Source organism: Erpetoichthys calabaricus, chromosome 3 (genome assembly GCF_900747795.2).
Source record: "Erpetoichthys calabaricus chromosome 3, fErpCal1.3, whole genome shotgun sequence".
NCBI lineage: Eukaryota > Metazoa > Chordata > Cladistia > Polypteriformes > Polypteridae > Erpetoichthys > Erpetoichthys calabaricus.
Window position 1 is genome coordinate 313,414,522 of NC_041396.2, and position 21,872 is coordinate 313,436,393.

The 21,872-nt window shown below is 39.7% G+C and overlaps 1 protein-coding gene across 1 annotated transcript in view; it reads right to left on the bottom strand.

The window, feature by feature from the left end:
• The window catches only part of LOC127527135 (E3 ubiquitin/ISG15 ligase TRIM25-like), a 142,602-nt gene that overhangs the window by 106,308 nt on the left and 14,422 nt on the right, over positions 1-21,872 (bottom strand). Inside the window, exons 4-5 of the mRNA XM_051924797.1 lie at positions 10,611-10,779; positions 10,133-10,198 (exon numbers count right to left, since the gene is read on the bottom strand). Of these exons, the coding sequence (XP_051780757.1) occupies positions 10,133-10,198; positions 10,611-10,779 (235 nt within the window). The remainder of the gene's footprint in view (positions 1-10,132; positions 10,199-10,610; positions 10,780-21,872) is intronic.

The window sequence follows — 21,872 nt, forward strand, 5'->3', positions numbered from 1 at the left end:
TTGTCCCCTTCCAATTTTTACCAAGAACCCAAATTTTCTGACAAATGAGTTTAAACTGACCACATTTATTGTCATCCGCCATTTTTATTTGTTTTAATGTTTAAAATATGTGAAGTTGAGAATCCAAAGCAAAGCGTCTGCTCTGTGGAATAAAGAATGGTTTATGCGGAGTATTTTTGTAACTATAGACAGCATTAAATGATGGTATGAAGGAAGAATTTCTAAGTGAGAAAGAGGACGAAAGTGAGAATGGAACCAAAGATCATGTGGTGGAAGTGGAAAGAGGAATGACTATTGTGTGAAATTAAGAGAGGAAGTGAGACAGGTGCTGGGTAGTGATAAATGACAGGATAAATGATTGGAACACCACAGCTGAAGTGGTAAGGCAGAGAGCTAGGTATGTGCTTGGTCTGAGATCTGGACAAAGGAAGGAATACAAAGAGACATGGTGGTGGAATAAGGAAGTACAGGAAAGCATAAAGAGGAAGAGATTAGCAAAAAGGAAATGGGATACGAAAACCAGACACGTGCCAAAGAGATGCAGAACAAGGCAAAGAGCGACGTGCCAAAAGCTAAGGAAAAGGCATATGTCAAGCTATATGAGAAGGTGTACATAAATGAAGGAGGAAAGCACTTGTACCAATTGGCCAGGTGGAGGCAATAAACAGGGGAGGACCTGCTGCAGAAAAGGTGATCAAAGATACAGATATAAATTTGCTGACAAGCGGGGAGAGTGTGTTGAAAGGGTGGAAGGAGAACTTCTGAATATAGAAAATGAGAGAGTGTATGTTGGATGAACTGGACATAGTAAACCAGGCAGTACAGGGTATCAGCAAGGCTGAAGTCAGGGAAGCTATGGAGGAGATGAAGAGTGGAAAAGCAGTTGGCCCAGACGATATACCAGTGAAGGAGTGGAGACCTTTAGGAGATGGCAGTGGAGTGTCTGACTAGATTGTTTAACAAAATCTTGAAAAGCGAGAAGATGTCTGAGGAGTGGAAAAGACGTGCATCAGTACCAATTTTCAGGTACAAGGGAGATGTGCAGAGCTGCAGTAACTACAAGAGGATATGAAGTTGATCAGCCACATCATGAAGACATGGGAAAGAGTGATGGATGCTCGGTTGAGAGGAGAGGGGGAGATCTGTGAGCAGCAATATGTTTTAATGCCACGAAAGAGTAGTACAGTAGTGATGTTTGCTTTTAGAGTGTTGGCGAAATGCAGAGAAGGTCAGAAGATTTAGCATCTTTAGATAAAGGTGATCAAACATAACAAATATTAGGCCACAATTACAGTGCATTCTGTAATCCACTGTGTGAATTATCAGTATGCTTCTGCTGGAGTATGTGAATTTCCCCTTGGGATTAATAAAGTATCTATCTATCTATTAATAAACATAAATGCAAATTTGATATGTGGAAAAAGTAAGTCCATCCCTCCATTGAATACTAACCTCACTCAAGTATCTCAAATTAGAATCAGATGCAGATGATGAGAACAACACAGGAGAGGACCTCATCTGAATGCGTCCTCTATGAAAAATCTCACACATTTAGTTTTGTTTGTGTTTAATTGTGTGTGATCACCACGCTTAGATCAAAAAGAGCTCTCTGAGACCTTCAGAAAGAAGGAGTTTAAATAGATTTTTAAACAAAGTCTTTAAGAAGCCTACATTTTCTCACAGGACCTTCAGCTATTGATGCCAAAGTGCACGAGTCCACCATTAGAAAGAGACTGCACACATGAGGTCTACGTGGGAGGAGTGCCAGGAGGAGACCAGAAAGAACATCCGGCAAAGACCAGGGGCCATATATATAATGCCATGCATAGAATTCACAGTAAGACATGGCGTACAAAAACAGAAATGTGCGTACGAACAAAAAAATCCAGATGCATAAAACTGTGCGTAAACCAAGTTCCACACTCTTCCTCTTTATAAATCCCAATCACGTGCGTAGCCACACCACAACCGCTCCCAGAATTTTGCACATCTGAAAATGCAAATCAATATAAATAGTCCCTTTCATTAGGTGTTTTCTTAAGACAATGACAAAAACATGTATAAAAAAGTGGAGGTCCTACTCAGTGACAACAAAAGGAGACTGATGAGATGATACTTTCTAAAGTTCAAGTTCAGCCTGAAATAAAAAAGTGCTCAGATGTCCAAGTTGACATGGAAATGCAACTCATAGGCCACTGTCTGAGAGTTATATGGAAGTGTATTAAGGCACAGGAAAGAGAAGAAAAAAAATAGGGTCACAGTGAAGAATAAAAATGTTGAAATGTCATCTTTAATCTCGAAATGTCCACTTTAATTAAAGTAGAATGTTGTAAAATTCATCTTAAAATCAATGTTTAATTTAGTAGAATTTCTCAGATCCCATTGTAACTAAAGTACCCTAAGTTCTTGTCTATAAGCCACGGCTTATCTAAGGAAAAAAGTTGTGAAAATGAAAAAATAGAATATCGGCTTATACATAAATCCAGTTTATACAGTAATCCCTCCTCCATCGCGGGGGTTGCGTTCCAGAGCCACCCGCGAAATAAGAAAATCCGCGAAGTAGAAACCATATGTTTATATCGTTATTTTTATATTGTCATGCTTGGGTCACAGATTTGCGCAGAAACACAGGAGGTTGTAGAGAGACAGGAACGTTATTCAAACACTGCAAACAAACATTTGTCTCTTTTTCAAAAGTTTAAACTGTGCTCCATGACAAGACAGAGATGACAGTTCTGTCTCACAATTAAAAGAGTGCAAACATATCTTCCTCTTCAAAGGTGTGTGTGTCAGGAGCACAGAATGTCACATAGATAGAGAAAACAATCTCTAGCAAATAAATCAGTGGTGCTGTTTGGCTGTTAAGTATGCGAAGCACCGCGGCACAAAGCTGTTGAAGGCGGCAGCTCACACCCCCTCCGTCAGGAGCAGGAAGAGACAGAGACATAAAAAAATCAATACGTGCCCTTCGAGCTTTTAAGTATGCGAAGCACTGTGCAGCATGTCTTTTCAGGAATCAGCTTTACAAAAGATAGCAACGTGAAGATAATCTTTCAGCATTTTTAGACAAGCGTTCGTATCGTCTAGGTGTGCAAACAGCCCCCCTGCTCAATCCCCATACGTCAGGATCAGAGAAAGTCAGTGCAAGAGAGACAGAGAAAAGTAAGCTGGGTAGCTTCTCAGCCATCTGCCAATAGCGTCCCTTGTATGAAATCAACTGGGCAAACCAACTGAGGAAGCATGTACCAGAAATTAAAAGACCCATTGTCCGCAGAAATCCGCGATATATATTTAAATATGCTTACACATCACAATTTAAATGACCGCTACGCGCGCGTGTTGACTCGGCGACGCCCAGAGCTGAAAGAACGCGCTCCAGCCGCTCCAACCGCGCCATGCGGGGAGTGAGAGAGACGCCAATATCTCACACTCTCTCCCCCTTAAAGAAATTAAATGGGAGCGAGTGAGACCACTGACCTCCCTCCCTTCTATTAGTTATAGGTTATAGTACGTTCGGCTTATCCATGAGTCCGGCTTATCTATGATACGATTTTATTTTAAAAATTCGTATGATTTTTGCTCTCCGGCTTATACATGAGTCCGGCTTATAGACAAGAACCTAGGGTAGTATGCTAAATGCTTCATATTCTCTGTGTTCAATGTGTGTGAATCACTGCAGGCAGTGATTACATTCATGATATTACAGCTGTCTCAACAATTTAAAATACTAAGTGGTGGCATAGCAGTAGTGACAAGCTGGCTCCCCATCCTGGAATTGTTCCTGCCTCCCAAAAGATGCAGGCAGTGATATGCGCGACCCTCAATGAAATAATTTATAGCAGCAGTACCGTGTCTGTTAAAAAAAAGGCTGTCTGATAGGAGTGCAAAAATGTTGGTCCAAAATGCTGTTAATTTGGTGCACGGCCAGAACATGTGGACCAATGAGGCTGAAGCTCAACTGCAATATTCACATATTGAATCCTGCCCTAGAAACATTTTGGATAATTTTAAAACGAGATAAATGTGCTTGATAAAAGATTTCATGTTGAATGATTGAATGCTTTGCACATAAGGAGCTCGAGTGTACTCTGTGAATGGCTGCCTTCCACTCCTTTTCTGGAATATTAAGTGACAGATCTTTTTCCCAATGTCCTCTGGGGTCATTGAAAGGAAGGGACTTTAAAATATTTTTATAAATTGTAGAGATGCTATCTGAGTCTTCAAGACTGATCAATAATTCTTCTGGAGTAGAACAAGGTGGAAGGTGAGGAAAATCGGGCAGGTTCTGTTTAGCAAACTTTCTAGTTTGAAAGTGGTGAAAGAATTGTGTTGATGAGAAGTTAAAGTTGAAGCATAAATGTTTGTAGGATGCAAAGACATTATCTATGTAGAAATCTCAAAATGTTTTGATCCTGGATATTTTCCAGACATTAAATATTGTGTATGTTTGAGAGGGTGGAAAAAGGTGGCTGTATTGTAGAGGTGTAACTATAGAAGCTTCTCTGTCTTAAAGTGCTTCATACACTGGTTCCATATTCTGAGTCAATGGAGGGCAATTAGATTATTAGTGTAATGATAATAATAATAATAATAATAATACATTTTATTTATATAGCGCCTTTCCCATGCTCAAGGCACTTACAGAATAAATAAAGAACGGCAGAATATACAGTATATAGCATTGTACAAACCAGATAAATAAACAAAGAAGATTAAGACAGTAAATTCTGAAAAAAAAAAACAGACAACATAATTGATGGTCTCGCACACACATACAGGTTACATGAGCATCTTGACAGATAAGTAAACTGAGAGAAAGGTAATAAAGTCAAGTAGAGCTAAAAGCCTTCCTGAACAGATGAGTTTTGAGTTGTTTTTTAAAAGAATTCATGGAGTCAGCTGACCTGATTAATTTTGGTAGGTCATTCCAGAGTCTGGGCGCTATACAGCTGAAGGCCCTGTCACCCATGGAGTGTAGATTAGTGACGGGCACAACAAGATTACCAGAATCAGAGGACCTTAGTGGGCGGGCAGGCACATAGTGATGGAGAAGGTCACTGATGTAGTTTGGCGCGAGGTTATTTAAAGCTTTGTAGGTTATTAGTAGGATTTTATATTCGATTCTGTAGGACACAGGGAGCCAGTGAAGGCGGAGCAGGATGGGTGTGATGTGCTCGCTGCTGCTGGCTCGAGTAAGGACTCTTACAGCTGAGTTTTGAATAAGCTGGAGCTGTGATATAAGATTAGAAGGGGCACCTGCCAGTAGGGAATTACAATAATTGATGCGGGATGTGATAAAAGCATGGACAAGTTTCTCAGCATTAGAGAAGGAGAGGAAGGAGCGAACACGGGATATGTTACGGAGGTGAAAGTAAGAAAGTTTCTTGATGATGATAGTTTGTACTCACTGGGTCACAGAGCAGGGGGTATAAAGAAGTACAGCAAGATTTTATTTTTATTATAGACCAGGCTTGCGGATATTTGTTGATTTGTGTTGATGTCCAGTCCTTTATAGTGTTGTATATTTGCTGCCCAGTAATAAAACTGAAAGTTAGGTAGTGCCATGCCCCCTTCTGCTTTAGGTCATTGTAGAGTCACCCTTTGGATGTGTGGACGCTTCAAATTCCAAATAAATGAAGTTATGATTGAGCCTAATTTCTTAAAAAATTATTTGTTAATGTATATGGGGATGCTTTGAAATAGGAAGACCAGCTTAACAATGTTGACTCTTCCAGCTAATGTAAGGTGGAAGGCAGACCACCTATTCACATCTTGTTTAATTCTTTTTCATGAAGACAGTACAATTTTGTGTAAAAAGATCTTAATATTTACTTATGATGTTTACCTCTAGGTATTTAAACTGATCAACTAATATAAATGGGAAGGTGTCTAGTCCGATTTTATGTGCTGGAGAATTCACTGGAAAAAGCATGCTTTTATTCAAATTTATTTTAAGTCCAGATATTTTTTGAAAATCTGCTAGTGCTTTTAAGATTGCTGGCACAGAATTTTGTGGATCAGATATGTACAGTACCATATCAGCTGTATATAGTGATACTTTCTATTCAAGTCCTTCTCTGAGAATCCCCTTTATCACTGATGCATCTCAAAAGTTTAAAGCCAATGGTTCAAAGGCGATTGCAAAGAGTAAAGGTGATAAGGGGCATCCTTGTTGACTACCACGTTCTAGTTTGAAGTTGTCTGGTCTGACATAATGTTAATACAAACTGAGGTTTCTGGACTGGTATAAAGTAGTTTTTATTCATGCACATATGTTTGGGCTGAACCCCATTCGACCATATCAAATGCTTTTCAACCATCTATAGATAATCTCTGAGGTGTTAGATATAATGGGTGAATATATTATATCAAACAAATGTTGAAGTTAAATGTCTGCCTTTTAAAAAAATACAGTTGGGTCTTATGATATTAGAGAAGGAAGCACTTTCTCAGTTCTTCTGGCTAGAACTTTGGAGAGTATCTTAACATTGTTATTCGGAAGAAAGATTGGTCAGTATGATGCACATTGTAGTAGGTCCTTGTTCTACTTAGGAAAGATGGTAATCAATGCTTGTCAAAGTTAGCTTGAATTTTTAGAGGTAGATTTTTTTTTTGTCTTTAGCTTCTATAAACGTTGCTAATAATAGTGGAGCTAACTTATTTTGAGAATTTTTTATAAAATTCCACTGGGAAGCCATCAGAGCCAGGTGTTTTTCCACTCTGAAGTGAATTTATAGCATCTAGTAATTCTGAAAGGGTCAGAGGTTTATCCAGTTCTACAGCATTAAGGGTATCTAGCTGTGATATCTAATGAATAAAATAACTAATTTGATTGTGTCTTATCGTCTTTAAACTGAGCAGAATATAGTAATTTATAGTAGTCTCTAAATGTGTCAGTTATATTTTTCTATTTTAATTTATTGCATTATGGACTTCCTGCTTGTGGAATTGTTGGGCTAAGATCTTATTGGCATTCTGTCAGTGTTCATAACAATTATATTGTGATTTAAAGATAAGCTGTTTCATTTCTTTAATAGTCAAGAGGTTAAATTCTGATTGCAAAGTCTATTTTATCCTATAAAGTGCCTCATTTGGAGACCTTGTGTATTCTAGATCTATTCTGGTAATTTCGCTCATTAACTCAGATGGCATCTGATTTATTTTTGTGAGAACGATATGAAATGATCTGTCCTCTTAAAAATGCCTTCAGTGTTTACAAAAGCATACCTGAGACTTCTGAGGATGCATTTGTCTCAAGAAAATAATCAATTTGCTTGGATATGTATTCTGCACAGTTCTCATCAGCTAATGACAGGGGGTTAAGATGCCAGCTATAAGGTGAGTGTGTAGGACGCAGTAATTTAAGTGCCATGATCAGAGGGGGGCATGGTCAGAGGTAACAATAGCATCGTACTTACACGATTTGATAGTGAGCAAAAAATTATTGTCTGTGGAAATAATCAATTCTTGAGTAACAATGATGTAAAGGATGAGAAGAAGGAGTATGCTCTTAGGTTAGGATTTGAGAACTTCCATGAGTCTGGTAAGTTATGATCCGTTACAAAGTGTGTAATTATTCTTGCAGTATTAGATGTTATCGCTATTGTTTCTGAGGATCTATACACATCCGGGTTTAAAACACATTTGTGAGTGTTTGCATTAGGGATGGAATCACATACATTTTGGAAGAAAGATATGTAGTCCATGTTAGGCACATTGTCAAAATCATTTTAGTGTTAGATAAATTGCCTGTCACCATGACATATCACGCTACAAATGGAATACTTCTGTGTATTAAGATTCCCACACCCCTGATATTCTTTGTATAGCTAGAGTGAAAAATTTGGGCAGACCACGCTCTTTGCAACCAAAACTGGTCCTTACTTGTTAAGGGAGTCTCTGTTAACATACTGTCTTGGCATTTAGACTTGTTAAATGTGAGAGTACTTTCTTTTTAATTCATGATTGACTGACACCTTTAACTATCCAGCTCACAAAATTTACTATTTGGCCATAGAAATAATGCTTCTGAATTTTTTTGACATTTTGTAGTCTTGGGTTAAGTTAGTACAATGTTACATATGACAACTTTGACGTAGACTTCATATTGTTGCCAAGTGATACAGCTATGGAGCGTATTGTTTTGTTGGCACTAACAGTTGTTATTGGGTTATAAGGGGTAAACTAGAAATAACATTGCTCTGTTTCTCTTCACCCCCAAGCACCCGTGCAATGTGCCTCTGCATTTCCAGTCTTTCATTTGTTCATTTCCAGTGGCCTGCTAAACGTTTAGGGGCTGCGCCACTGATCAGGGCTACATGGAATATGAATATAATATATATTATATTTATGAATATAAAATAAGAACTGCTTGAGAAAGAAATGTTTGTGAAAAATTGTCATAAAACTCCTGACTGACAATTCATTGATTTACTGCCAGCACACAAGACGGCCATCGAGTGCTGAGAGATGTGCAGTTCATTACAGAAATCTTAATAGAGTGAGCTGAAGCTGCTTGATCATCAAGAGAGATAATTCAGTTAAAAATCAAAAGACATGGCTTCAGAATAATAAGAGATGCAAAGATGGAACTGAACTTTGAAAAACTCGATTCAGAACAACATGATGGGCGAGTGGTTGGAGCTGCAGCCGCACAGATTCAGCATTTCAACTTGGGATTTGGCACCCACTTGTTACCCTTGTCAGTTCTGCATGTTCTCCACATGCCACTCTGGTTTTCGTCTGACATCCCATAGATGTGCAAGTCTAAATTGGCCATGTCTGATTGTGGCTGTGTGAGCCCTGCCTTAAGGACAATGAAGAATATATAGGTCATGTGACCACGATGGACTGCTTTTCTGAATGAATCAGTCAATGAAGGCAATCAGTCGTTGTTCACAAAGTAATTGGAGAAGCTGATTGATTTTGATTGAATGTTGTAAATCAGTAAACTTGTAAAGTGACCTGAGGTCAAGTCAGTGAGGAAGATGACTTTCTGGAAATGTGACATGGACTCAGTGTGTTCTGGAAATGAGCACTCAGCTTACTGGAATGTTTGTCATTTTCAGTAACAGTATCATGTTGAATATTTTAACATCAATTATCTGTATGTATTATTTATACATTAATAGCGGGTGAAACTAAGTTTTTTCGTTTAAAGCATATTTAGTTGCATGTATTTAGTGTATGTAATGTGCTATACAGAAATTATTATTATTCTCAATACAATTATAATTATATGAGAATTGCACACAGGAAGGAGACCATGGAAAACAGAAAAGGAAAAAAGCAGTAAGGGTGAAAAAATTGGAGGGGACAAGAAGACTACTAGAGGTTTCACTTTTGTGACCGGTGGATGTGGTGTAGTTGGAAGGATTTCAGTTTGTGTTTTTACTTTTTGTTATTTCACTTGAAGGGATTTACACCTCACAGACTGCTTTGGGGCTTCTCTGTCCTGAAACTCTCTATCCCATAATGCACCAGTCACAGGACCCCATCACCCTCATCGCATCAGTCACTCAACACTCACACGGCTGTTTCTGATGGCTACACTTTCTTATCACAAGCCTCCATCCATCCATCCTCTTCCGCTTATCTGAGGACGGGTCGTGGGGGCAGCAGCTTGAGCAGAGATGCCCAGACTTCCCTCTCCCCGGCCACTTCTTCTAGCTCTTCCGGGAGAATCCCAAGGCGTTCCCAGGCCAGCCGAGAGACATAGTCCCTCCAGCATGTCCTGGGTCTTCCCCGGGGCCTCCTCCCGGTTAGACGTGCCCAGAACACCTCACCAGGGAGGCGTCCAGGAGGCATCCTGATCAGATGCCCGAGCCAACTCATCTGACTCCTCTCGATGCGGAGGAGCAGCGGCTCTACTCTGAACTTCTCACCCTATCTTTAAGGGAGAGCCCAGACACCCTGCGGAGGAAACTCATTTCAGCCGCTTGTATTCGTGATCTCGTTCTTTCGGTCACTACCCATAGCTCATGACCATAGGTGAGGGTAGGAACATAGATTGACTGGTAAATTGAGAGCTTTGCCTTACGGCTCAGCTCCTTTTATCACAAGCCAGTCCTGGGATATTAAAAGATAAATGATTTCCGTTGTGATGATCCACTTAATCAAAGCACAAACTCACATTTTAAAAACTCCGCTCTTCTCCGAGGCTCAGGAGTCTGGAAGGAGAAAATTGGAATTTCATGACCTGGGAATAAAAAGAAAAGAAAAAACAATGGAAGCTGTGAAAATGGCACTGTGTAATATTAGCTCAATTATAAACACACTTTTCTTTTGTGATTGTAATTAAAAGAAGGTTTTTTTAAGGAATGTATAAATATAATAACTGTAAGTGTGATCAACCTACAGAAAAACAGCTGATATGACATTTGAAAGTGACATCTGCAAACGGCCAATCAAGAAGTGAAATGGTTTGCTAGGAGAGTGTGATATCACTCAGCTAGTCACTGTAAAAGGCGCTATATATAATAAAACATTTTTTAACAGCAAAAGCCAATAGACACGTGTTACATGTGACTCGTCTCTCAGTGTCCCCTTAACATCGGTCTGGTCCTTTTAATAGACTCTAACAACAGACACAACATGAACAGATGCTGTACCTGACGTCAATGTCGTGATGTCCCACTGGCTGATCTTTTCCAGACTCTTTTCCAGGCTCTTCTTCATACATGACAGCTCCTTTCTCAGGTGCTCAGAAGACAAGTTCACAGTGACATTGAAGCTGAGCGAGTCTCCTTCAGCAGGAAGGAAACGGCGAGATGAGAAGGTCTGCATCAGGAGAGAATATCGGATATGGAGAAATGAAAGAAATGCTTGTTAGAAGAAGCTCTTCTGGTTTAAGGGATCTGTGTGGTGGACACTGGTTAACTGGGCAATAATGTTTCGTTACTGTATTGCATTTTTATGAGAGTGTACTTTGGTGTAGTTTCACACAAGTTCTTATCGTCCCTGACTTTCAATAATCTCTTAATGCCCGAGAGGTGAGCCATCAGACTGTAAATGAGGGGACTGAGGGTGCAGAATTGACTAAGCACACAAGACATTATGATGTGAAGAGCTTAAGAAGAATTAGGGCCCATTCACACTTCCAGATTTATTTAGCATTTCTCAAGCTCTTTAATGATACAATGGTGAAGCATTTTTCAAGGTGTTTTGGGTGCTTTTCAAGGGTTTTTCAAACATTTTTCAGGCATTTTTTCCAGGGCTTTCAAAGAAGAATTTTCACAAGTATGATTGACATCATTTGTAGATTGTCTTTCAAGAATGTCTTCTCAGACTTTTGTGCTTTTAATCCTGGTGACCACAGCCCTGCAGAGCAGGTGTCATTAGTGTTGTGATTGCACATATCGGGTTTGCCCTGTTCTGCAGCAAAAGGTTTCCATGAGAATAATTCTGGACTCTGTGTGAAGCAACCTGAAACATTTCAGAATTACACATCGGTGTCAATAAAGCATGTAAGCATGTGATATGTGGGAAAACAATAAAACATTGTGTTATTTCACAAAAAAGTAAAAAAACTGCTAGTGAGGAAGCACAGCAGTAACCAAGTCTAAAGAACTGAACAGACACTATCCTCGTATATGTGTCATCACACATGGGCTGAGGGGTAAATTTAAGATGCCCAGTTTTGGGTCACTTCTTATTTTTTCTTCTCCCATTTAGGGGTCACCACAGTGGATCATCCGTCTCTGCCTCTCTCCCTGTCTTTCACATCATTTCCTGCCACAGCGACTGTCTTCATGTCCTCCCTCACCATATCAATAAACCTCCTCTTTGGTCTTCCCCTTTTCCTCTTGCCTGGCGGTTCCATCCTCAACATTCTTGTGCCAATGTAGCCCTCATTTCTCCACTGCTTGGGCCCAAACCATCTCAATCTCATCTCTCACTTTGTCACCGAACTGTCGTTATCTGTATTGTCCCTCTCATTCCTAATCCTGCCTGCCCTTGTTACTCCAAGCTAAAATTGTACCATCTTCACCTCTGCCACTTCCACCTCTGCCTCCTGTCTTTTCATCCCTGCCGCCATTTCTAAACCATCCAACATGGCTGCTGACACTACCGTTTTACAGATCTTCCCTTTCGCTCTTGCAGATACTCTTCCATCTCAAACCACTCCTACCACTCTTCTTCACCCATTCCACTCTGCATGCACTTGCTTCTACTCCTCTCTTCCACTCTATCCATTGCTTTGGATGGTTGAACCCAATTCTTTAAATTTGACTACATTCATCACCTCTTCTCTTTGCAGTAGCCGCACCCTTCCACCACCTTTGCTCTCATTCAGGTGCATGTACTCTGTCTCTTGACTTTCATTTCCCTTCTCTCCAGTGCATACCTCCACCTCTCCAGATTTGCCTCAGGCTGCTGTCTACTCTCACTACAGATTACAATGTCAGCCGTGAACGCCAACAGTCCACAGAGACTCCTGTCTGAGCTCATTTGTCAACCTCTCCATTACCACTGCAAACAGAAAAGGGCTCATAGCCGATCCTTGATGTAATCCCACTCTAACCCTGAACCACCGCACACCTCACTGTAGTCACACTATCCTCATATGTATCCTGCACCACCCTCAGATAATTTTTCTGCTACTCCTGACTTCCTCACATGGTACTACAACTCCTCTGTTGGCACCCTGTCATATGGTTTCTTTATGTTCACGATTCCTTCTGACCTTCTCTGCGCTTCTCCATCAACACTCTTAAAGGAAGCATTTCATCATCTCTACATTTTCCTGGCACAAAACCATATTGTTGCTCACAGATTGCCACCTTTCCTCTCAGCCCAGCATCCATCATATCTTCATGATGTGGCTTCAACTTTATTACCCCTGTAGTTGCTGCACATCTCCATTATTCTTGAAAATTGGCACTAACATTCTTCTTTTCCATTCCTCAGACATCCTAGAAATTTGATTCTGTTCATCTGGACAAAGTTTTTAAGTGGGAGAAATATTTCGAGACTTATCCAAGTCTCTTCCTCAGTCTCAATTGACAGCAGGTTTCCCCAACCTTATAAACAGTACCTTTGCTTAATCACAGAGACTAGCACCATTGACAAAGGGCCAGTTGATCAGTGATATGCAAATTGTCCACTGATTAGTAGACGTGTGAACCATTCATAGAGGGCTGAGGAATGGCTGCAATCACAGCATTGTAAGATGGCGACAGATGTACCCTTAGGCCCCCTCCTCTGTTCAGAGATGGTCGTTCCTTTTTCACATAAATGGCCTCCTTGATTCCTCTCTCAAACCAGCGCTCCTCCCTGTCCAGGATGTGCACCTCTTCATCTTTAAAGGAGTGACCACTATCCTGTAGATGTAAATAGACTGCGGAGTCCTGGCCTGACGAGGAAGCTCTTCTGTGTTGTGACATGCGCTTAGCCACTGGCTGCTTGGTTTCCCCGATGTACAATTCACGGCACTCCTCCTGGCACTTAACTGCGTAAACTATGTTACTCTGTTTGTGCCGTGGGACCCAATCCTTGGGATGGACCAATCTTTGGCGTAGCGTGTTTTGGGGTTTGAAAGCCACTGAGACCTGGTGTTTCGAGAAAATGCGCCTCAGCTGTTCCGATACTCCTGACACATACGGGACATAATTTCTAGGATTTCCTTACCTGGATTATTGAGCATGCATCGAGACATTCCTCAGACATCTTCTCGCTTTTCAGGATTTTGTTAGACTCACAGTTTGCCACCTTTCCTCTCAGCCCAGCATCCATCATATCTTCATAATGTGGCTGATCAACTTTATTACCCCTGTAGTTGCTGCACATCTCCCTTATTCTTGAAAATTGGCACTAACATACTTCTTTTTCATTCCTCAGACATCTTCTCGCTTTTCAGGATTTTGTTAGACTATCTAGTTAGAAACTCCACTGCCGTCTCACTTAAAGATCTCCATGCCTCCACTGGTATAATGTTTGGGCCAACTGCTTTTCCACTTTTCATCCTTTTCATAGCTTCCCTCACTTCCGCCTTGCTGATCCCCTGTACTTACTGATTTACTGTCTCCACTTCACCCAACTACACTCTCATTTCCTGTATTCATAAGTTCTTCAAATTACTCTTTCCATCTTTTTAACACACTCTACCCACTTTCAGCAGATTGCCATCTGTGTCTTTTATCACCCTGACCTGCATCATGTCCTTCCTCACTCATGTTGCTCTGCCTGGCCAATCAGTACAAGTGTTTATCTCCTTCCTTTGTGTCCAGCTTCTCATATAACTTGACATACGCCTTTTCCTTAGCCCTTGGCACCTCTCTTCTCACCTTACACCACATCTGTTTGTACAACTGTCTGCTTTTGTTATCTCTCTGGTTATCCCAATTCTTTTTTGTTAACCTCTTCTTCCTTATGCTTTCCTGTACTTCATCAGTCCACCACCAAGGGTCTTTGGTCTTACACCTGGATAGAGGAAAGAAGATAAACACATTCCTAGCATCACCTCAGCTGTGGTGTTACAATCATCTATCCTGTCTTCACCACCACCAAGTACCTGTCTCACTTCTTCTCTGAATATTACATAATACTCTGCCTTTTTCAACTTCCACCATCTGTTATAATATGTTTTATTATTAAGTTTTATGTCACTGTTCTCTGTGCCCACTGTTATGGACTCATTCATACAGGCAGACCAAGTATGGTACAGAGGGGCTCAGCATCAGCATTTAGAATTGCCGAGCCAAGCACAGGACTAGAGAGCCAAAGACAACTGGAGAATTGAATAGTCAGCCTAAAGACAGACGAGTATATTTTTGTCTTCTGTCAGCACACTATCCTCTTTACTTGTTGGGAGAATGAGAATTGTATGTAGGCATTGTGCTATTCCTGTATTTTTGAAGGTGGGGTTTGAGTCCTTTCCTGTCCTTGTTTGGATCTGGAGCCAAGAGCCTGCACATGGAGTGACCAGAATATAAGGATGGACCTATGGCCAACACTTTGAAGCTTCCGGGCGGAACTTCAAATTGGCGAAGTCCGGCAGGATTGTGGCTATATTAATAACCGTATATAATTTATATATATATATAATATGCTTCTGATAATGACGGCAATGAAGGGTTCGGTCAAAATATTGAATATATTTGATGGTTTAGTCGCGCGCTCAGACATGGATGCCCTGTGACCGAGTTAAAATGCCAGACCCTAATTGGAATGGGGATATTACGAAGTAATAATGATTGTAATTAATCCTGGCAAAAGACAAGAGGCGGTCTTGTTGCGGGTCATGGGCAAGAAAAGACAGCGGCCAATGACTTGTGGTAGCGTCTGTTAACTACACCATGCAGGTTGGAATTTTAAGTCCAAACCATGGTTATAAAAATGTGGGATTAAACTGGAATAAACAGAAACAACAGTTTTAAATTTATAGCACGAGACTGGTTGTCCTGAATAAAATGAAACGGCACCCGTATGGACAACACAGATTATTTAACTGCCGTACAAAGTCCAAAACCTGCTTGAAAAGTAAATGCCGTGTTGGGGAACACTTATTTAAATAAGTTGCATCGTTTAGCCATTAGAAACAATATTTTGAAAAAGCAATAAAGAGCTGTGCGTTAAGATACGATGTAGATAGGCATGCCGACACTTACTTTGTATGATGAATCAATCCCGCATATAGAAGGTCTGGAAGTCGATTACTTACAGGTGAACGGTAAAAATGCTGATAAAATCCATAACAGCTCGATCGCGCTCGCTAAAATAAATTGTAGAAATCTTTAATGGCATAATAGAAATCCAATGCACACGGTTCGTCCATGTGTTAAAATGCAGTGAGTGAACTGGGCAGCTGTTGTAATCTCTCTGCCTTAAAGGTTAAAGGTTAAAGTTTTTGGCAACCCCCACCTATAATGGTACTGCTAAAGAATCATGCCGTGTGTTTAAACACACAGAAAATATTGAAATCGCCTTTTAAATATAGCTTAAATTATGAACCTACGTTATAAGCTAATGTTTAAAAAGAAACTGTAATGCAAAGAGCTCTAACTAATAATTGGATAATTGTAAATTTAAAAATGAGCCAGTTTCTCACATAACAAGGAAAGATAATTATCGATTTGTGTAATTGGTTTAACGCAAATGAATGTCTTCACTTTTGTTTAAGACTTGTAAACATGCAAAGCATTTTTTTCTTTTGAATCCTGATCCAGTTTAAAGGAAAAATGCTCTTTTAATAATACTAGATGAGAAGGGAGACAAGTTCTTGAGATAAGCAGCATGTGCCCGATTGTGCATGAATGGAGGTTGTGTATTTTAAGTGCTATAAAGGAAGAACATGGTGGCGCAGTGGTCAGCACACTTGATACGAATAAAGGTTCAAGCACGTATGTTTTCCTTGTCAGAATGTTCTTTGTGACCGCGTAACTTTTGATGGGAATGCTTTCTTGTTGTGGAATTGTGCTGCATGATTTCCCGAGTGGATTGTCCTCGTTGCCGCTGGAATTGTGGCCCGCCACGGAAATTAGTGTTTCCTCCCTGACCCTGGGCGTGATTTCGCCACGGACTTTTTCATGATCTGGAAACTAGCGCATATAAAACTAAGGTAAGATGAATTCCTAATTTAATGCTTGCGGCCTTGAGAAGTTGTTTTAATAAGCATGAAGGAAGAGACGCATTTAAGTGTGTTGCATGGTGAAACCTTATAGAAAAGGAAGCACAACCTCGAGTGAGCTTATAGTACATGTGATAGAGATTTCTGTGAATGAAATACAATTGAAAGAAAACTTTATTCTATGAATGAAATGCAATTGTAAAAGAGAATATGAGTATGTGAATATGTGAAAATATTTGAAAGAATGAAGCAATTGCCAAATACTGTATGTTGAAATGACTGAAACGAGTGAAGGCTGATTGTTTGTGAACAGTTGCTTTCCCCAGTGTGCTGAATGTTGTTTAAAGAACTTCTGTTTAGCCAAGTAATTTTGCTTGGGCATGAAGTGGGATTTAGAATCTAGCAAAGAAAATAAAAGAATAAATTATTCTTATTCAGAGTCTGGGCTAGCAAATGCTTGTTCATGTTATTTGTAAGACGGTGTGTGTCAGCTGACCATTTAATAATGTGAAGAGAAACCCTAAAAGATGAGAGACGTCCCATGTAATAATATCCGTATTATTAACCGAGAATGGTAAACCGGATATGGAAGCAGGTACATGCCCGTGGACACAGTAGACATAGTGCGCAGGCGCCACACAAAGCCCCCCTCCCCAGAGTGAAACGGGAGAGAAGTAATATGGAAGCAGGTACATGCCAAGAGGAGTCAACGCGAAGGTTCACAAATCAAACCCGAGATAGTACGTATGTGCGTCTGAAACAACTGATGCAAAACTGTCTCGGCTCCAAAACCAAACAGCTCAACAACTAACGCGCGTCTCAAACTGCGGAGGCAAAGCAGGCACGGGCAGATACAAAGTGAAACGGGAAACACTACGGAGTCCACAGTGGTCCACAATGCACTGCATAATACTACGGAAGGAGCTCCGTATTAACAGTGGGGGGCCCCAGAGTGACACGGGCGAACGCTCCGTATTAAATGTACGTCACCCTCACATTACAGTGATGCATTATTGACAGTACAACCACAGAAATCGCTCCGTATTAACAGTAAGTGCAATTATTCATTTTACTAACGGTACACAACGGAGAACTACTGGAGTCACGATCACGTCTCCAAAACTATACAGCTCCACAAACGAAGCTACAAAAACAAGCCCGCATGGATAACAACAATACACGTGGGCACCTACAACGCAGAGCTACAGAAACGAGCCCACATAGACAAATACAATGAACGTGGACGCCTACAACGCGCGTCTCAAACCACAGAAGCAAGGCAAGCACAGATTCAAAACAATGCAGGTGCCTACAACGCGTGTCGGAAACTACGGAGGCACAGCAGGCACGGGTCCAAAACTCCAGGGGTAGGCGAAAGACAGAGTAGAAAACAAAGTAAAACGTCATAATGAGGTTATAAAGCAAGGATACCAAACACATGCAGAGCAGGTTGGAGATAATGTAAACTGGAATTCAAAAGACTCAAACAAGAACGTAAGCACGAAACACATTCAGAGCAAGATACAGAATATGAAAGCAGAAACAAACGACAGGGTCAAAAAACGAAAGTAAACATTGCATTAGCGCAAACAACGAGAAATTATTACTCTGAGAAATAACTAAAAGGCGAATAGGAATCAAATATATGGACACAGGTGATATGTCAGAAGTATGTAAATATTATAAGGCTTTGAAGTTTAAGTCAGAAAATTTCAAAAATGTGTTTTACCGCATTCCAAAAAAATTATTAACTGCTGATGATGTGGATCGCTTTGTCTGTGCTGAAATTGCAAAACCTATCCTGAATTATGGTACAAAGTCGTTAAACACATCTCTCACAGACCTCATTTAAAAGATTCACCACATTGAGACTCGAAGGATTTCACATATTGTTTTTACGTAACTTCTGAAATAAAAGTGAAATTAATGAAATAGCAACAATCTTAAAAGTGTGTATCCGGAAAACCATACATGGGGGGTTGGCGAGCGAAGCGAGCAGGGGGCAAAGCCCCCTAGTAATAACATAATCGGGAATCATATTCAAATTTAATTGTTTTAGTAATACATGTACTGTCTAAAAATGTTAACAATTAAAGTTGAGAAAAGTGATCATAAGAATATTGATAATGCGGGCTGTGTTTAAGGTTAAGTGAAGCCTGGAATGTTTTTGAAGCCTACAAACAGATGCAGGTTTAAATAGATGACCCATGCCCTTGCGAGGCAAAAAGACAGCCAGTCACACAGTCAGTTAAAGAGTAAGAATTTAAAATCTGAATTTCAAAAAAAGTATTATAAGCATAAAATATAACTCAGGCCTATAGATGTTGTTTTTTTGCTACAGATTCATCAAAACCATATGAAACACAAATTATTTTATTCCTATACAAAGCTGCAAGACATAGCTTAATAACAAGTTTGGGCAGAGAAATTAAATAATCTGACCAAAGGGTGGTGAATGTTTATCAATCATAGATTAATGAACAGCAGTGATTGGAATTATTTTCCTTGCATGCTGATTAGTGCAAGTGTAAGAAAGGTTAAAATGTTCCTATTTTTAAACTTGACTGATTTATTTCTCTAGTCTTCATATAAAAACAGTATAGAGGGTTTATATAATTTGATGTATAACAAATGATTATTATTATCACTTCAGTAATTACAAAATGTATTAGAATTGAATGCATGTATTGATTTGTCTCTGTAAGTGATTAATTTTATGAAGATTTGTTATTATATCAATATATTAAGGTCAATGCTCAGTGATAATGCACTTAGCTAAATAGAATGTTCAGTTATACATTAGAACCATTAGTCTATATGAACTGTGCTGTTGTAATATTTTAAAGATATTTAAAAGATTTCTCTTGATTAAGATAAGCTACAGTTTGTTCTATGGTATTAGACATTGTAAGATTTTTGTTTAGACAAAAATGAAAACACTCAAAGTTCAACTATGTAACATCCTGTAATGTATAACTGATGTAATCTTTTAATTTTGATTAGTGTATTATTCTACTGAAGAAACATTTTCATTAGCCTAGTTTAAATGTAATAATTTGTCATATTTAATTTATCTCTAACTGTTATTTATGATATGAAACTGAGAACTACGGGTCTAGAATTGCCATTAATAGTGCTGCATTATATTATACATATGATTGATAAAGAATTGTTTTATGTTATGTATTTGCTCTACTTTTCACCCTTCTTTTATTTTAGCCTAGCAAGTATTTTAGTTTTGGCCACTCAATTTAATGGTGCCAAAGTCTCTCCAAGCCAGTGGTAAAAAGTTTTATCAATGACGAGAAGGTGGTGTTATACGAAATGAAGATTTAAAAAAGACTGTACTAATGATTTTTGAACTGCTGCACATACCTGATAATAGCTGGTGAAGAAATGATTTGCTTTTCCAGAGTGGAAGAAGTGCAGAAGCAAAGAAAGATTGTCCAGCTGAGTAGGTTTGAAGCCATGCTGTGTGCAGACATTTTTGCTGCAAAACTAAGTTATATGGAAGCTAACAGAAACAGGCTGTAAAATGCCACTGAAGTGAGATGACAGCTGTTGAAGGCTCCCATGAATGACTACTGAATGCAGGGCAAGCCTAGAGGGAAGTGTTCCTCTGCAAAAAATGGACAGTCACCATGTGTGCATCTCATGAGCTCTCTAATGGCAACAGGACTGTTTACATTTTCTTATTTCCAACAATAGTGAAAGATTTTAGTTTCCTGAAACAGTCATACATTTGTACAGAAGAATCTGCAAAGCCACCAAGCAAAAGACTTTATCTACAAACCATTGGGATGGACAAGGCATGAATATAGAAAGCTTAGAGATAGACTTGAAAATGTTATAAGAGGGGCTCAAAGGTATGAGGATATGCATAATTAACCACCAGTAATGTTTAAATTGTAAAATTGAATGGGAATAAAACATCCAATAGTGAAGTTGGGAAGGATATAAATAATGTACAATTATGCAATAATACTAGTTCAAGAACAAGTAATAATCATAGCAATCGATCCAGAATAGCATATGAGTTATGTTACAACTATTATAACTTATAACAAGGGATCAGACACCAAAGGGTGGGGTACATACAGTGGTGTGAAAAACTATTTGCCCCCTTCCTGATTTCTTATTCTTTTGCATGTTTGTCACACAAAATGTTTCTGATCATCAAACACATTTAACCATTAGTCAAATATAACACAAGTAAACACAAAATGCAGTTTTTAAATGATGGTGTTTATTATTTAGGGAGAAAAAAAATCCAAACCTACATGGCCCTGTGTGAAAAAGTAATTGCCCCCTTGTTAAAAAATAACCTAACTGTGGTGTATCACACCTGAGTTCAATTTCCGTAGCCACCCCCAGGCCTGATTACTGCCACACCTGTTTCAATCAAGAAATCACTTAAATAGGAGCTGCCTGACACAGAGAAGTAGACCAAAAGCACCTCAAAAGCTAGACATCATGCCAAGATCCAAAGAAATTCAGGAACAAATGAGAACAGAAGTAATTGAGATCTATCAGTCTGGTAAAGGTTATAAAGCCATTTCTAAAGCTTTGGGACTCCAGCGAACCACAGTGAGAGCCATTATCCACAAATGGCAAAAACATGGAACAGTGGTGAACCTTCCCAGGAGTGGAAGGCCGACCAAAATTACCCCAAGAGCGCAGAGACGACTCATCCGAGAGGTCACAAAAGACCCCAGGACAACGTCTAAAGAACTGCAGGCCTCACTTGCCTCAATTAAGGTCAGTGTTCACGACTCCACCATAAGAAAGAGACTGGGCAAAAACGGCCTGCATGGCAGATTTCCAAGACGCAAACCACTGTTAAGCAAAAAGAACATTAGGGCTCGTCTCAATTTTGCTAAGAAACATCTCAATGATTGCCAAGACTTTTGGGAAAATACCTTGTGGACTGATGAACTTTTTGGAAGGCAAATGTCCCGTTACATCTGGCGTAAAAGGAACACAGCATTTCAGAAAAAGAACATCATACCAACAGTAAAATATGGTGGTGGTAGTGTGATGGTCTGGGGTTGTTTTGCTGCTTCAGGACCTGGAAGGCTTGATGTGATAGATGGAACCATGAATTCTACTGTCTACCAAAAAATCCTGAAGGAGAATGTCCGGCCATCTGTTCGTCAACTCAAGCTGAAGCGATCTTGGGTGCTGCAACAGGACAATGACCCAAAACACACCAGCAAATCCACCTCTGAATGGCTGAAGAAAAACAAAATGAAGACTTTGGAGTGGCCTAGTCAAAGTCCTGACCTGAATCCAATTGAGATGCTAT